The sequence below is a fragment of the Zophobas morio genome, unplaced genomic scaffold (assembly GCF_036711695.1).
Source record: "Zophobas morio isolate AGI-343-1 ecotype UQ-CSIRO unplaced genomic scaffold, CSIRO_AGI_Zmor_V1 ptg000108l, whole genome shotgun sequence".
NCBI lineage: Eukaryota > Metazoa > Arthropoda > Insecta > Coleoptera > Tenebrionidae > Zophobas > Zophobas morio.
The window spans coordinates 2,337,512-2,356,101 of record NW_026972213.1 but is presented as its reverse complement, the minus strand read 5'-3'; the positions used below and the strand labels follow the sequence as shown (position 1 = coordinate 2,356,101).

The window sequence follows — 18,590 nt, the reverse complement described above, 5'->3', positions numbered from 1 at the left end:
TTGTCTGATGTATTGTATTGTATATTGTATATGTTATTTGTATTGTATTTTATTGTACTGTATAACGGTCTATCCCTCATTAACAAATCCTAGCCTTCTCCTTTCCTGGCAAGACCTACTCCAGACCTTCCCGTGGTTCTTGCTGAGCATCAACGATCCAAGCCAAAAAAATTCAAATAAATATTTAGAGCCAGCAAAGTTGCACAAAATTCGTGAAATTTCCTCGTTGGTGGCCAACGTGGAGCAACTTTTGTAACTGACAGTCTAAATAAAAAACAAAGCACTTCAACTTGACTAATATCACAATTCACAAAAATCCTGATAAAGTGTTGTTTAAAAAAGCCAACATAACCTTATATCGTGAAACGGCAACCGGCAGCACTCGAAAAAAAGGGACACGCCTACCCAGGAGTGCTGACGTCACAGAAAGGTGGGGATTGACGAGTCTTTTGAAAATGTTGGTCTAGTCATGAGATTTGATTTTTTTTAATATTACTTTACTTTTCGGATTTAGCTAAAATAATATGTACAAATATCGTTATTTGGTCTAAAGATTGCAAAAGAATGATAATAAAAAAGTAGTGTATAACCCCATTGGGCCTCCGGCCTGTAGGGGAACGTAATTCAATAAAATAAAATAAAAATAAAATTATAATACTCACCCTGTATTGAACTTTCCAATTTAAGTTAAATAGATGTAAATTAAAACAAATCACGGAGAGTTTTTTTTCTGATTGAAGAAATGTTACAGTTCACTTAACTTAGCCCACAATATAAATTATAATTATGACGTTACTAGACTTTAAAACTAAATTATAAATATAACAGTTAACGTCAAACATTATGACTACAACAAGTAATTTCGTTATCACAGTTTATACTTGCACGTAATACTTTAATTTGCATAAATATTGGAGTGTAAGTTTAAGTTTCTACGCCAATGTTACACCAGAAATATTACATAGAAGAAAGTTGCGCTGCTAAGTTAAGTCTAAAACAAAAACTTATTAAAAGCAGTTTTTCGGAATGACAGCACTTCTTGGTGGAAATTAATACATCTACGTTTCTAAAATCTCTTTTGTAAAATAGTTCTACATATTGTGTGTGTTCTTTTGCATTCGCTTGTATCGCTTTTTTTCTCTCAGGACCGTGTAACTTCGTAACTACCATGTGCTTCGCAACGGCAGTTTTAATAATGACCTTATTCAATTTCATTCTGTAAGTATAGAACTTCTTAGTAACTGTATGCATCAATAAAGTGTAAACAGTGCTTTCACACACAAAGTAAATGCCCAAGAATTTCCTCCCGATTTTAAATTTGGAATAGCAACGGCGTCATACCAAATTGAAGGAGCATGGAACGAAGATGGCAAAGGAGAAAATATCTGGGACCACTTTACACATACATCATCAGACAAAATATTCGACCACTCCAACGCCGATGTAGCTTGCGATTCGTATCACAAATATGAAACTGATATAGCTTTACTCAAAGAACTTGGAGTCGACTTTTACAGATTTTCACTATCGTGGCCTAGAATTTTACCAACTGGTTACGTTGACGATGGAGTTAATCAAGCAGGTGTTGAATACTACAACAATATTTTAAATTTATTGGACCAAAACGGTATCGAAGCAATGGTCACGTTATATCATTGGGACTTACCTCAGCATCTTCACGAAAGAATGGGTGGGTGGTTAAACGAGACCATTGTGGATATTTTTGCAAAATATGCAGATTTAGCTTTCCATATTTTCGGAGAGCGAGTAAAGTACTGGACGACGTTTAATGAACCTTACATATTTTGTCAATATGGTTATGAAAATGGAACATATGCACCAGGTCTCGCTAGTAATCGTGGTGTCGACGTCTACGTTTGTGGTCATAATATTTTAAAATCTCATGCGGCGGCTTATGATATATATGACAAAACCTACCGGAAAAAACAGAAAGGTAAGCTTATTTTAATTATATTTAAAAGTTTAATCGAAACTTCTAGGCAAAATATCGATTGTACTTACCGCCATATGGGCTAAACCTAGCACTTATACTCGCAAAGACTTTGAAGCAGCAGAACGAAACTTACAGTTTCAAGTAAATATTAAATAGTTCAGACATTCATATTCAAATTTGTTTTTCTTTAGTTTGGATGGTTTGCACATCCCATTATAAAAGGAAATTATCCTCAAGTGATGATTAATCGAATTGGAGAAAGAAGTACGAAAGAGGGATTTAAAAAATCACGTCTGCCCAAATTTACTAACGAAGAAGTGAGACAAATAAAAGATACTTATGATTTTATTGGTGTCAATCACTACACAACAACCATGGTAAAATGGATGGACGATGTTCAAATAGGAGAACCAAGCGCATTTAATGATTTATCTGTTGAAGAATATTATAAAGATTCCTGGAAAAGTTCTGGCTCAGCTTGGCTGAAAGTAAAGGAAACTTTCGTGCTTTTCACAATAACAAAAATCCACATTCTAGGTTGTTCCATATGGGATAAGGGATATGTGCAAATGGATTAAAAAAAATTACAATAATCCTAGTATTATAATTACAGAAAATGGGTACTCAGACCCGAAACTAATACTGCACGACTTTAACAGAACCATTTTTTACAAGGTACAATAAGATAATTCGTTTCAATACATTTAAATCAAAGTTTTAGGAATATTTAAAATATTTGTTGCAAGCCGTCTATGACGATCGTGTCGACATACAAGGTTACACGGTCTGGAGCTTACTCGATAACTTTGAATGGAACCAAGGGTACAGGTAAGTAGGGCAAGCTACACTTATTTTTTTGTAATTTTGAATGTTTATCTTTTTCAGTGCAAAGTTTGGTTTGTATGCAATTAATTTTACTGACCCTAACCGTACCAGAATCCCAAAAGATTCAGCGAATTTTTACAAGGCGATCGTTAAGACAAGACGATTAAAATAAATAAAAAATGTGTATGTAATTATTAATAAGTCTGCCAGTTAAAAACATAAATATTTTTGTTATCAAAACACAAATGTAGAAAATATAATATGTACATTTAACGTAAAATTTATTATTACATATACTAACAAACGTCCCAAAAGAGACCAATAAATATTAAAAACAACCGTAAGTAAGTCAAAGCTAACTAAATTATTTACCGTTAGCACATTTTTTTTAATAATAGGAGTGTAAGGTTAGGCACCTTAAAGGGATCCAAAAATATATCATGATTTCTACACATAACGATAGACGTGCTCTGAAATTACAAACCGATAAAAATTCTGTGCAATCAGTATGATTATAAACAGTTTGACAGGAAACCCAAGACTGTTGTTGTGCCGTATTTTAGAAAGTCTAGCTCGGCCAATACAAATCTTTGATTGTACGTGTAATTAGTTCGCTTTCTAACCGGGTTAGGAGGTTTTCGTAAAAAGGAAACCATGTAAAGGTCACGCCAAGGTAATAAACAGCGTACAAACAGCAGCCGAGCAATAAAACAATCAATATGATTGTTAAAACAAAGTTCTGCACTGAAAATGACAGCTAAAACTTCGATTTCGTTAACTTTCTCTATGAGCTTATTATTGACATAGTAAATAGAACGTAGTTTTCCACTCTTTCTTAGAAAATTCAAATTTTTCAGTGTTTGGTATCATGTTACTATTAGTATACCACTCTGCGGCTGTAGAGTTAAGTGATAAAGTTATATCGTTTATGAAGAGTAAGAATAAAATAGGACTAGGATGATTAATCTGAGGATTCATCGAGATTTGCAACGGGGTTGGATAGAAAACCCTTTATTATGAAAACAATAGATTCTGGATTTCTGGATTTCTAATTTTATGGGAGTCTTGTACTTGAGTAATGCAGAGGGTGGAAACTCCCTGATTTTTGCTATACTAGGCCAGATGTCCCCTAGTATGGACACTCACGAATAATGTGCTCAGCTGTTTCCTCTTCTTCATTGCATCCACGACAGATCGGGTCTGTTACCACTCCTATCGTATGTAGATGTTTGTTAAACTAGTAATGTCCCGTAAGAAACCCTACCAGTTTACGTAATTTGTCCCTTGAAAGTGAGACTGGTGTCGCTGTACAAGTTCTACGGGAAGAATTTGGTTACGGTCTATTTATACACGTGGTAACCAAATTCTTCCCGTCAAAAAGTTTCGCCTCTGGTATGGTTGACATACTGAGTTACCGTGCTCTTTTGCTTTATTCTTAACCCTGCTCCTGAAGATGCCACGTACGAAAGTGTGCGAAACGTTGAGCCCATAAACTCAATTAAAACGGTTCCAATCCAGAAAACGATCATGTATTGATTCCGACCGTGGAAGCCTCCGAATTTTTTTCCACTTTATCATCTACATGCTTCTTCCAACTCAGTCGCCAGTCCAATACAACTCCCAGGTATTTTACTTCGTCCGAAAATTGAAACGTTGTGTTAAATATTTGTGGTGTCTGGAGTGTGCCAATTTTCCTTTTCCTAGTGATTTACGGGTGAGGTTATGCCTGCTGCACCATTCCTCGGCCATTGTTATTGCAGCTTGTGTTATTTCACATAATGTATCTGCGTTTTTTCCTGTTAGCAAAATGACTAGATCATCTGCGTTTCCAATTGTGTGGTTGCCAAGATCATTGAGGGGTCGTATCGGGCTGTCAACTTCAGTATTCCACAGTACAGAAGAGAGTGCTCCTCCCTGAGGATATCCCCTGTCTACAACAGCCTCGATCTCAGTGCCACCTACATTAATGAGTACTTCCCTATTCCTCAATCCTCAACATACCAGTCACCCACCCACTCAGGGTGGAATTCACGTGGTGTTCTTGTAGGGCTAGTCCTATGCTTTTAAAGGTCGATTTATCGAACACTCCTTCAATATCCAAGAACATTCCTAAGGTGAAAAGTTCTCCATCGTTCACTCTATACGGTTTACAACTGTGTGTAAGGCCGCATCCGTGGATGTTCCTTGGATGTAGACACGTTGGTCCGGATGTACGTAGACGTTGCTTGCTCAAAGCGGTCGCCCGAATCTCTTTTTCGCTTAGTCTATCTAGCGTTTTCAACAAGAATGTTGTCAAGCTAATGGTATACAGGATTTAGCCAAGGTATAATCTTGTCGTCCTGGCTTAAGTATAAAGATAACCTTTACTTTTCGCCATGCATTCGGTATGTAGCTGAAAGCCACACACGCCCGAAGCATTGGCACCAAGATAGGGGGTAGTCCGTCATTCCCCTATAACAAGACGAATTGTGAGAGTTGTTAATAAATACATTTTTTCTCTTAACAAGATCTTTTACTGATAAAACATGGTGGCAGCGGTGAAAAGACCGTATATTCGTTAAAATCATACGAAGAAATAGCAGAGAAGATATAAATAGTGATTTGAAATTACATAGATCATGACTGGACCGGAAGGAACACCTAATCCGGTAAAGGTAACGCATAGTCCGGCGATGGGTATGCAAGCTCATGTTAGTCCACCAGAAAAATTTACATTTTCTATGCCTAATACTTGGCCCCAATGGAGAAAGCGGTTTGAGCGATATATGTCCATATCGGGACGGAATGATAAGCTGGAAGAGAAAAAATGTATTTATTGACAACTCTCACAATTCGTCTTGTTATTCTATTCACTTGTTGTTGTAACCAGCCTAACAAGGCTGGGGCGTGAGTTATATAAAAAAAAATAATATTTTGAAAAATTAAATTATCTTTAATCGGGTAGCGTGTTTTTATCTGGTCTTCTACCTGAGAAGTGTTAATCACACATTACAGAAAAATGGGAATTCTCTTACCTTTCGAAACTTCCCTTTTCGCTGCTCGAGGGCACGGAGTCACTCACTAGTACCGCTGTTTCAATGCACTATTTTTTTAACGGAAGGGTTGGCCGCAAAGTCCGCAAAAAGAAAGTCCAACGTAGTTGAAAATCGGTCACCCTTATTTATTTACACACTAATGAATTGATCAAAAATTTACACAAGAAAACCAAAATGAACAAGTGGATCACCGCTCGCGGTGACTTCCACAAATTTAGAAAATAAAGCAAATAAAAATTTAACACTGAGCAAAAATGAATACTAAGACACTTTGAAGCAAAATTTAAAACAAAGAACGCGACGAGAAGGAACGAGTTGCACACTACAAAATCCCGGCCAGAGAACTGACAAAAATTGACTAAACTACTCTTTTATAATTTCGCCAAGAGTGGAGACTCCACCCGACGTCAAAGAGCTAACAAAGAAAAACCAATGGGATGAAGTCCCCTGTGTTGGAAAGAAGTGCTTTCTCGTTCTCTCTCGTCTATACCAGCAAAACCGCTCAAATCGCTGTCGATTGACAAATTCTTATCAAAAATTCCCTAACAATAGCAATTACAGTATGAAATAACCTATCGAACAGCTTTTTGGAGTGGCCACTGGCTCGCGACTTAACTAGGATAGCCAGACATAGATCTCGAACCCATCAAACGTTCTTTTACTTATGACTCGGCTGTTTCTCACAGGTGGAACCGCAAACTTTATTCCACCTGTGGTAGGCTAGATCTATGTCCGTCATCCATCCGACTTTCCAACCTTTTGTTTTCTCAAAACATCTGTACACAATTATTTACAAAGTGAGGAATCGCATCACGCCATTTCGATAACGGAATCTCTCAAACAAAGCCCTTCTCTGCCTCTGTCCCCATCCATCATGGTCGCTATAAAACTGGGCCGTTTCTTGAAATTCGACAAAAGGGCTAGGCACGCTTGAAACTCAATTTACTTTTTTAACGACTCCTTCGGAAAAGATTGGACATGTGGTACTATAAAGTTAACCCGAGGGTCCAGTGCCACATGCAGAGAGGACGGGATATAGCTAGATGGGACAAAGGAAGTATATGGATCTATTTGTTGGGATTTTCTGGGAATGTTTGGAAGAAGTGATTTTTAAGGGGTCGTTAACAAGAATTTCGACCCATGATGGACAGCCGAGACAAATCAGCTCGCGACAATGACCTTTTTGGGGTTGCACGTGCACTCGTAACAAATGCACTTGTTACATTGTTTTTCTTCCCCCCAGCCTGCTAACACAACACCCTCTACAGGAGGGCGGGATATCCATCTCTACCGTCCCCTCTCGGAGATTTATATGGGGGAAAACTGTCAACTGCCCACTCCAGTCTTGCCTCCGTGACTACCTTTGCCACCAGCGCCCAATCCTTCGAGGAAGGTTGAGTACCGGATACATCCCTTTTGGAATGGGAGGTAGTCTTTGTTCTGCCTGGAAACATAGTCTGCAGCAAAAGATCTGCGGACTCTTCTAAGGTGAAAGTGTCATCTTCTTTCTTTAGGAAATCTGCTTGATGTGTGTAGTCCTTCGAGAGAACTCTCTTCAGTCGACGTTATGTCGCTGCAGAAGGATCTCCACGTTTCCCGTTTCTTCTTTGTTAATTCTTTCTTAAACTCTTTCCGGTGCTCTTTATAGGCTTCCCAGTCTTCAGTTTTCTTTGTGTTTTTAGCTCTATTGAAAAGTTTTCTTAACCCTGATTGAAGTAGGCTGAGCCTACTTCAATCACACCATGGTACACGTTCACCCAGGCCTTTCTTCTTTAGAGAGCAACTTTTCTTATAAGCTGACATTAGAGAGTCGCTGGTAATGATCAAAGTTTTCTCTATGTCTTCTGTCGATCTATATTCTATTAGTATCGACTGTACGGAGGTCCCCAGTCTGTCTTCCAGTTCTTCGTTGTATAAAGCCCAGTTCGTCAACGTAGGGTTCCTATACGTCTTTGTTTCTATGTCTATACACTTTGACGTCTACATAATCTATCTATGGAACAGTCTGACACTGACGCCTCTTTAGAGACGTGCCATTCCATTATATATGTTGTGAGATATCCCATGTAGCCAATGTAATATCTAAAACGATAGATAATATAAGAAAAAAATAAGAAAAAATGCAATGGTGTAAATACCTACAAATGTCGAAATGCCTGAGTTGTTTTAATAAAAAAAAAAAACATGATTAACTTCATCCAGTGCCTCACAGAAATCCAAGTACATCAAATTAATGTGGAAGTCATTCTCGAAAGCATCTATGTTAAATTCAATTTAAATAAATGTAGCAAAGTTAATTGTGCTGCTCCCTACATTGATACAATAAACTCTGCTATAGAATCTGAAAATTTATTTGAAATTTAAATGCGGAAATCATCAAAATGAGATCATCGTTGCCGATTTGTAGCCAGTTTTACAAAAACGAATAAGATGAGACTGCTTCCAAATGTTAGGTCACGTATTTACATCAATAGATTTTTTATACAACAGCTAAAGAGGACAAACTAAACTAGTAGCACATCGTTTCAAAAAACAGAAAAGAGTCCTTGCGGTGCAGGATTAAAACTCTTTTCACTAATTTTTTTCTGGAAAAATATATTGTACTAATTTTGGTCACATCATCACTAATTCTGCACAAGTATGTATTGTTCACTCAATCGTCCTTTTTGTTCTTCCCAAAAATATAATTTTAAAATTTACTAGTGATTGGATTTTGTTAATGCGGAAAATGAAAAAAGATGTTTCCTGTGAAATGAAAAATAACTTCAATATTAAAACTATAAAATGCTACTTTGTTAATGTGTATTCTCCGGTGTAATTTTTCTGATTTCATAATCCACAGTCAACTATATTTAAACAAATTTTTGCTAATACTTAATTTCGAAGGCTGTAGACACATGACCTAGAAATAACTACGAAACCCCTTTTAGTATGTTGATAATGATATCGTTTACATAAATTTAAAATCGTGGTAAGGTCGTAATTATAGTTTCTATTTTCGAGTACTAATGCTGAGCACGGGTGTATGAAACACCCTACAACTACCCTGTAATAAAAAAAAAACAACCCGTGCCCATTGTACTAGATTTATGGTCTGTAATAATCTACTTATATATTTTAGTTTGTTTCTTAATTTGCATCAGTTTTAAATTTGAAAGTTTAATTTTTTAAATGCGACACTTTTAATGCACATCTAATTAGATAAGGAACGCATGACTTTTACTTCGCGAGCGTAAGCTAAGGAAGTAATAAAATAATGGCTCCTTTCATGTTTTCATAACGTTTCATGACCCCCGCAGTATGAGAAAATAGGCCTCCCGTTTTCGTCAGTCGTCTGTTGTCTGTGTCGACATTTACGAGATAGATATAATCTCCAGAACGGCTCGACCAATAATAATTATTGTTGTCAAACTTTATATGTATTATAGAAATATCGTATAGACAGTAACACCTTAATCAAAATTTATCTAGCCAAATGTTATTTAAATTTTATAAATTAGCATACTCTACACTTGAGGTTAATGAATCCGTCTCTATTTTTTCCCCTAGACATCCAGCTTTTTAGAAACACAATCAAAATTTAAACTTCTAAGATTATCGTGCAAATGGGACAACGATGTTTGTCCATCCCATTTTGTTATAAATTTGTAGTGTACAATTTATCTTGCAACATACAAAACCAACTTGTTTGAAATTTTATCAAAACACTAACATTCGTTTCACGCTTACAGAACACCGAATGTGTATATTTTCATGCCCTAATATCAACGCTTTTGTAACGTGGTGCTTCAGAAACGACAAAACTTCGATCTAAGTAGTTGATTCTAGGCTAACTTTTGTCTTCTTATCTTCCATCTAACGTTTAAAAATAGGGGTGCTAGTTACTTCTATCATATTTTTTCAGTATTTATTGGTTAACATGTCTTTTAAACTTATTTATTCCGTCATCAGCAATAAGTGAGTATTTCGCAAATAATTTACAAGTACCTAATTACGAACTTTTTTAAACTAATTATGATTTGTTTTTAGTAATAAAGATTACGAACTGCTAAGGTATTCGTACAAGGCTTCATATGAGTCATAAGTTCGTTTTTGTTTGTAACATTTAATAGATCTTCTCTGTTAAACCACGGCCAACTGTATTAATACATATGGCCATCCCAATTCGTATAAAAAGTTGATTCTTTGACGTTTCCAGAATCGTTAATCAGGCAACGACATCTGTTGAGTACAATTATGAACTTGGTTGGCAAACAATTGTCAAAATGACGTTTTAAAATATCACGTTTTTCTGAAAGTGTAGATAATGGCACAAGAACATTAATGATTATACTCATATTATTTAGTTTTGAAATAAGATAGATATATTTTTACAAAACGAAAATTATTTAACAAAAAGGAAGGTACATATTCATAATTTTAAAACTTTTCTGCTGGTAGGTTTGTTACAGATCGTTATTTTCTTCAACCAGTCTGTTTGTTCCAAACAAATATTATCAATAACTGGTTTCACTGTTGCTGGAATAATTATATCACAAACTCTTGATTTATGTTCCAAGCAACAAAATAATGGATTTTGGTCCAAAGAAGGATGGAGCAGATTACATATTTGTTGACATGTCTTTTTGGAGTTTAAAAACGGCAACATTTTTTGAGTGACATCACTTAACAATTCCGCAGCGGAGGATCTGACGCATTGCATATTCTGCCGCTCTGGCATCCGTTGCATCATTGGAGCTTCCTTTTAATCTCACGTGTGAGAACGTTGCTTCCACCGCATCGGAGCTAAAGGAACGCGTAAGAACATAGTAAAAGCCTGCTTGTTCTAATAAAAACTTAACACACAAATATGTACTTCTGGCAATAAATTTTAAAGCATGTGCAGTCTCTTGAGTGAAACCACGAAAACCGGTGCTAGCAGTATTTGATAAGCAGTGGCGGCTCGTGAAGTTTTCTTCAGAGGAGGCTCAAATTTGAAAAGCACTACTTACACCCGATTGCTCCAACTAATAAGAAAGAGATAAAGTTATCTGCACGACTTGATCTGAAAAGAGATGAACTAGCCGGAGGCTAGCGGCTTGGAGCGGCTGTCCGATCAACGTTTTAGCCAATGCAATGCACACTGACGGTGCGTCAAGGTTACGGTCTCATTATTCAGATGCATCGTCGTTCGGAGGCTAGCGGCTAGCAAGCCTCTGCCGCTGAAACCAAACGCGGAGTGGTGTGAATGTGAATTATGATTGTGAGGGCGCAAATATAAATTTTTCCGACATTTTAACCTGATATATGATGAAAGTAAATGAAATCCAAGAAAATATTCTGAAAAATAATAAATGTCTACAAAAATATAAATTCTTTCATCGAAAAAAATTAGAGGAAACTCAGCTCCAAAAAATAGAGGAGACTCAGCCTCCCCTGCCTCCTCTGAGGAGCCGCCACTGTTGATAAGATAAAACTGATTTTCGCACTTTTGACATTTTCAACTATTTTTCATTTATTTTCGAAACACTGGTCAACAAAATTCAATTTTTTCTCTCTAACTTTGACATAATTGTAATGTTTTCGTTTTATTTGTCTCTGTGTTTGTAACAAAGGGCATAAACCGTATAACTTAGCTCAATTAAAATGAAAAATGCATATTTGATGTTAAAAACAAAAAATCAGGTAAAACAATTTAATTTTTGTATCTTTAACGGCAAAAAGTGATGTATTAACAAAAGAACAACCATAATTAAGAAAAAAACAACGATTGTAGTTTAAAAAACGAAAAAAAAAACAAAAGAAACAGCTAAGACTGACGTTTTTTCGGTTGCCTCCTATAGGTTTCATTGGAGATCTCTCGCTTGATGGTTCAGCAGTATTCTGCGAGCATTTAGGTGTTCCATCGATCTTGGTAACGTTTTTCTATCGACAAAATGCCCAGATGGAAGCGTTCTCCATGTCCGTCACTCACGTCGTCATAATTTTTGAGGAAAAATTCAAGATGCGAATACATAAAATGCACTTTTAAGAATATGTTAATTTTAAATTTTTTATATGATAACATGTTTTCTACTTACTAAAAGTAGTTTTCTTATTGTTTCCCAAGAAGTTTGTAGCAATTTGATCACAAAAAAATACACCTTATAGAAAGTTTCCTATTACTTAATAGTACGATTTTTGTATTTTTCAAAGGATAATATTTTAAGATTACTTTTAAATGAGAGCTAAGTTTTGGTTTAGCCGTTTATAATATCATTTAAAATTGTTAATTAAATAATAATTGGCTGCTATAATAAAAGTTAGAGCTTAGCTGTTGACCAGTGAAATTAGCGAAAAAAGTGACAACAATTTTTCGTAATTTCCAGAAAATTTTTGTCTGAAACAGTTAAAAGACGATCTGACCCATCGGAAAATATGTAGTTGACTTATAGATAAAATATTTTTTGAGGATTTGTCTTCAAATAACTGAGAAATGCGAGGAAAGGACTCCAAAAAATTTCCAAAAAATTTGAAACCGTTCCAAATGGCTTTATTTCAGAGAAAAACATTGAGTTTCTAGTTTTATAGAATACTAATCGCAAATTTACCTTATGAAATACTAGCCCCGTCCACCCACTCACCCTCCATTTTCTTAAAGAGTATGTCATTTGCCAAATATTGTCTTATCTTAGCAACTACTAGCCCCACCCACCCACCCTCTATTTTCTTAGGGATATGTTATTTACTAAAATCAGTTTTTTTGTTAGCAAATACTAGCCCCGCCCACCCGCCCTCTCTTACCTTGTAGGATATGTCATTTGCCACCGTTAGTCTTACCTTAGCAAGTACTAGCCCCGCCCACCCGCGCTCTAGTTTCTTGGAAGGTATGTGATTTGCCAAAATCAGTATTATCTTAGCAAGTACTATATTGTATATTGAAGTGGCAAAATAAATGATTAAACAATAATTAAATACTACTTGCTAAGATAATACTGATTTTGGCAAATGACATACCTTCCAAGAAAATAGAGGGTGGGTGGGCGGGGCTAGTATCTGCTAAGATAAAACTGATTTTCGCACTTTTGACATTTTCAATTATTTTTCAACTATTTCAGAAAATTAGTTGAAGACATTTTTTGTAATTTCCAAAAATTTTTTGTCTGTAACAGTTAAAAGACGATCTGATCCAGCGGAAAATAGTTGGCTTATAGATAATTTTTCGCAGATTACGAATCTAAAATATTTTTCACGATTTCTCTTCAAATAACTGAGAAATGCAAGAAAAGGAGTCCAAAAATTCCCAACATTTCCAAAAAATTCTAAAACCGTTCCAAATGGCTTTATTTGAGAGGAAAACATTGACTTTCTAGTTTTATAGAATACTAATCGCAAATTTACCTTATGAAATACTAGCCCCGCCCACCCACTCACCCTCCATTCTCTTAAAGAGTATGTCGTTTGCCAAAAATTGCCTTATTTAAGCAAGTATTAGCCCCACCCAGCCACCCTGTATTTTCTTAGGGATGTTTTTTACTGAAATCAGTTTTTTTCTTAGCAAATATTAGCCCCGCCCACCCGCCCTCTCTTACCTTGTAGGATATGTCATTTGCCACCATTAGTCTTATCTTAGGAAGTACTAGCCCCGCCCACCCGCCCTCTAGTTTCTTGGAAGGTATGTGATTTGCCAAAATCAGTATTATCTTAGCAAGTACTATATTGTATATTGAAATGGCAAAATAAATGATTAAACAATAATTAAATAGTACTTGCTAAGATAATACTGATTTTGGCAAATCACATACCTTCCAAGAAAATAGAGGGTGGGCGGGCGGGGCTAGTATTTGATAAGATAAAACTGATTTTCGCACTTTTGACATTTTCAACTATTTCAGAAAATTAGTTGAAGACATTTTTTTGTAATTTCCAAAAATTTTTTGTCTGAAACAGTTAAAAGACGATCTGATCCAACGGAAAATAGTTGGCTTATAGATAATTTTTCGCAGATTACGAATCTAAAATATTTTTCACGATTTGTCTTCAAATAACTGAATCTAAATGTTACCCTTTTTAAAAAACTTTCTAATACCACCGTTTTTAAACTCTAAAAAGACATGTCAACAAATATGTAATCTGCTCCATCCTTCTTTGGACCAAAATCCATTATTTTGTTGCTTGGAACATAAATCAAGAGTTTGTGATATAATTATTCGAGCAACGGTGAAACCAGTTATTGATAATATTTGTTTGGAACAAACAGACTGGTTGAAGAAAATAACGATCTGTAACAAACCTACCAGCAGAAAAGTTTTAAAATTATGAATATGTACTTTCCTTTTTGTTAAATAATTTTCGTTTTGTAAAAATATATCTTTTATTTCAAAACTAAATAGTAGGAGTAATATCATTAATGTTCTTGTGCCATTATCTACATTTTCAGAAAAACGTGATATTTTAAAACGTCATTTTGACAATTATTTGCCAACCAAGTTCATAATTGTACTCAACAGATGTCGTTGCCTGATTAACGATTTTGGAAACGTCAAAGAATCAACTTTTTATACGAATTGGGATGGCCATATGTATTAATACAGTTGGCCGTGGTTAAACACAATATGATAAAACTCAATAATGATATGATTCATATATAGATAACCGTACTACCTAATTTTTGTTTTTAGTACATTTGAAATTAAGTAAAAAATTAAATATAACAAGAATAATTAAATTTCTTGTTTTCCGGTTATTAAAATTGTGGAAAGAAACGGTCCTACAGTGAATTTATTAAAGCAGATTAAAATTAACGATCAGTGATACAAAATGTGATATATGTAGGTTGTAGAATTGTCGATATATAATATTTATCACACAATGTTTACGCCGAATTTATTATACAAAATAAATACTCCTACTTGTTATCTATTATAATACATATATGCATACAATAGTATATTACATACCGAGGTGGAAAGAAGTTCGTTCCCTTGGAGATGAAAGAGTTTACCGAGGGTAAAAATTTTCACAATAATAAAAATGCCGAAAAAATGCTAGTGCTTACATTTGCAATATTTTAAAATTCAGTCTTAATTGAAAGCGTCACATTTAAAAACATTAAAACTTTAAATTTAAAATATATGTAAATTAAAAAACAAAGTAAAACAAATCAGTCAAACAAATAAACTGCGTTATGAAGAAGTATGACTGTAAATCTTGTTAAGGAGCACGACTTTTTGATACAAAAGATGGTAACAGTTGAATTAATTCACACGACCATATTTACACCATCAGTAATCGAAAACACAGACATGACGTTACCATGATTTTAAATCTAAATTACAAATCCTACCGTGTAATTAACCTCGAATAATTTTAAACGTTTATTTTCATTGCATATACCATTTCGTAATCATATTCCATACGTTTTCACGGACTACTGAACAAAAGGCAAACAAAAAATGTCCTTAAACACTATTTCGTTATAAGTCGCACTTTCCACGAGTTAGTTAAAACAGAAAAGTTATATAGAAGAAGAGCTCTGGGTGGTAAGTTAGTTTACCCTTACCTGAAACATTCATTTAAAAAATAAAATAAATGAAGTCATTTTTAAAATCCTGTTTCAGGCCGTGAAAATATTTGAAATCATATTCAATGCAGGATCAACTGTGCTAGCATTCTGTTAAAAATTCGCAACAACTGACATGTCTTCCTCGACGCTGGTCTTTATAATCACGCTCTTCTGTTTCATTTGGTAAGTACAGAAGTGTTTGTTAAAACTGTGTATATAAAAAACATGTCCAGTACTACCACACAAGAAGCAAATAGCCAAATATTTCCTCCAAATTTTAAATTTGGAGTAGCAACAGCGTCATACCAAATTGAAGGAGGTTGTAATGAAGATGGCAAAGGAGAAAACATCTGGGATCGCTTTACACATACATCACCAAACAAAATATTCGACCACTCCACCGGTGATGTAGCTTGCGATTCGTATCACAAATATGAAACTGATATAGCTTTACTCAAAGAACTTGGAGTCGACTTTTACAGATTTTCAATCTCGTGGTCTAGAATTTTACCAACTGGGTATGTTGACGATGGAATTAATCACCGAGGTGTCGAATATTATAACAACATTCTAAATTTATTGCACCAAAATAATATAGAAGCCATGATCACACTATATCATTGGGACTTACCTCAGCATCTTCATGAAAGCATGGGTGGATGGTTAAATGAAACCATTGTGGACATTTTCGCAAAATATGCTGATCTAGCTTTCCATTTTTTTGGGGACAGAGTAAAATATTGGATCACTTTTAATGAGCCTAATAACTTTTGTCAGAATGGTTATGAAACTGCAATAGACGCTCCAGGTCTGGCTAACAATCTTGGTGTGGATGTGTACACTTGCGCTCATAATGTTATAAAGTCACATGCGGCGGTTTATCATATGTATGACAAAACCTACCGAAAATTGCAGAAAGGTAAAATATCGCTCATACTTTATACCAAATGGGCCCAGTCTAGTACCAACACTCACAAGGATTTTAAAGCAGCAGAACGAAGTTTACAGTTCCAAGTAAACACTAAAAATTACGAAATTCGTATTTATATTTGTTTTTCTTTAGTTTGGATGGTTTGCAAATCCTATTATAAAAGGAAATTATCCACGGATAATGATTGAACGAATTCGTGAAAGAAGCATAAAAGAAGGATTTCAAAAATCACGTCTTCCTAAATTTACTAAAAAAGAAATAAGATACATAAAAGGCACTTTTGATTTTATTGGTGTTAACCACTACACAACACACATGGTAAAATGGATAGATGATATTCCAATAGGGAAACCTAGCGCATTTAAAGATATATCTGTTGAGGAATACTTTAAAGATTCCTGGAAAGGCTCTGGATCATTTTGGCTCAAAGTAAATAGAACTTATTTTTCGTCCATGGTAACAGACAACTTATTTTTAGGTTGTTCCATGTGGAATAAGAAATATCGCCAAATGGATAAAAAATACTTACAACAATCCTAACATTATAATTACAGAAAATGGTTACTCAGATGGGGAAATAATATTGCATGATTTTGACAGAAAAAATTATCACAAGGTAAAATAAACTATTTGTTTCAATATCTATATCATTCTTTCAGAACTATTTAAAATATTTGTTGAAAGCCATTTATAACGATCATGTCAACATAACAGGTTACACAGCGTGGAGTTTGCTCGATAACTTTGAATGGAGGGAAGGGTATTCGTAAGTAGCAAAGTGCTTATTTTATTTGCCTAATGACTAAAAGAAATCATCCTAATAATGGGAATGTGAAATCTTTTTCAGTGAGAGATTTGGTCTGTATGCTGTTAATTTTACTGACTCTAGCCGTCCCAGAATACCGAAAGACTCAGCAGAATATTACAAAATTATTTTGAAGACAAGACATCTAATAAGTTAAAAATACATAATCGATTTACCACTTTAAAGCACATGAATATTTTTATTTAAAAGAAATGCAAATGTGGAAAATGTCATGTAACATATGAATATAAGGAAAAAAACTTGCAATTAATCATACACAACTAAAAACTTTTCCATATTCCATCAATATTTGTTATTCCAGATGCCCGATTAACAAAACATTTTTGACATGATACCTTATATCACTCTAACGGACTAGAGACACGATGTAAATAAAAAAAATGTTGGGTCACTACAGACATCAAAAGATTTCTTCTAATTAACAATAGGTCTTTATTTTTTTATTTTTATTTTTATTTCACACTATCAGTAGCATATGTATCGGGTGATATTTTAAATTTCTGCTCCAGTTACCCCTGCTATTTAAAAAATCACATGATATTACTTACATTAGTATTATATTTCAACGTTTTATAAGAAAACAAAACGAATTTTCATCTGGACTCATAGTTAGGTCTAAACAGTGTTGCGAAGTAGACCCATACTCCGTCCCGGTACGATGCATATAGATTTTCTAGTATATACTGATGACTCATCATCGGTGACTGCGGCGTTCACTTAAAGAAAAGGCTGGGAGCGGTTTGTCGGAAGGCTGCGGATGTCTCGATGGTGGAGTCCAGAACAACCTCGAAAGCGGCGATCGCGATAGGTCCAGCCCAGTGAATTAATGAATATCAGTCAAGTTGAGTTAGAATTATTCGCTGTCACATTTTCGCTGTGTAATTAATCGTGCAAATTTGTGTTGCTGAGGAATAAATTGTTGAGTTTTACCCACGCTGATTTCAATTACCAAGCATTGTAAGAATATTTATATAATAAAAATCATTAAAAAATAGAGAACCTGCTGCTTTACAAGCCAAATTGTGGTTAGAAAAGATTCTACTAAGTTAAATTAGTTAAATAAAATTTAACTGAAACGATAATTCAAATTTGAAAACATTATTTTTTTACTTCTCCAACAATTAGCTCCAGAATCCTTACCATCCTTATGGATAAAGTTTACCATTTACGTAAGATACCTTAAACCCCGTAAAGTGCCCATGAATTCTGTTGTACTGCCCACCAGGGGTTGTCATGTAGCTTCTTCCTTTTTTTTTACTCTTCGTGTTTTGAGTATTTTCTATACAACTATCTTGCCTTCAAGACAAACATTATCTGACCGAGAAATGAAAATTTGTGTCTTTATTTTCCATTACCTGAAAGTTCATCACAGAACGACTTCTTTTTAAGGTCAACATTTAATTGTTGTGTTTAATAAAGTTGTTCTGTCTAGATTATTTCCCACATTTGTTATGTAAAGATGCTGACACAGCAAACTTAACAAAACTCTTACTCAA

The 18,590-nt window shown here is 34.8% G+C and overlaps 3 protein-coding genes across 5 annotated transcripts in view; 2 read left to right on the top strand and 1 right to left on the bottom strand.

Annotated features, from left to right (window-relative positions):
- LOC135144785 (protein prickle-like) overlaps window positions 1–18,590 on the bottom strand; it is an 889,236-nt gene that overhangs the window by 839,684 nt on the left and 30,962 nt on the right. The gene's annotated exons all lie outside the window — the stretch shown is intronic.
- On the top strand, window positions 1,038–2,979 carry LOC135144769 (myrosinase 1-like). 2 transcript variants are annotated; one of them, XM_064076844.1, is made up of 8 exons: window positions 1,038–1,218; window positions 1,269–1,690; window positions 1,745–1,954; window positions 2,001–2,095; window positions 2,146–2,442; window positions 2,492–2,629; window positions 2,676–2,782; window positions 2,840–2,979. In XM_064076844.1, exons 1-8 carry the CDS (start codon window positions 1,169–1,171, stop codon window positions 2,949–2,951), a joined length of 1,431 nt encoding a protein of 476 aa, XP_063932914.1. In that variant the 5' UTR covers window positions 1,038–1,168; the 3' UTR covers window positions 2,952–2,979. The 2 variants fall into 2 exon arrangements, with proteins under 2 accessions (XP_063932914.1, XP_063932913.1); XM_064076843.1 differs by having other exon boundaries at window positions 1,269–1,954.
- Window positions 15,175–18,066, top strand: LOC135144690 (myrosinase 1-like). 2 transcript variants are annotated; one of them, XM_064076744.1, is made up of 7 exons: window positions 15,175–15,314; window positions 15,393–15,520; window positions 15,571–16,351; window positions 16,401–16,697; window positions 16,747–16,884; window positions 16,928–17,034; window positions 17,116–18,066. In XM_064076744.1, exons 2-7 carry the CDS (start codon window positions 15,471–15,473, stop codon window positions 17,228–17,230), a joined length of 1,488 nt encoding a protein of 495 aa, XP_063932814.1. In that variant the 5' UTR covers window positions 15,175–15,314; window positions 15,393–15,470; the 3' UTR covers window positions 17,231–18,066. The 2 variants fall into 2 exon arrangements, with proteins under 2 accessions (XP_063932814.1, XP_063932815.1); XM_064076745.1 differs by having other exon boundaries at window positions 15,370–15,520.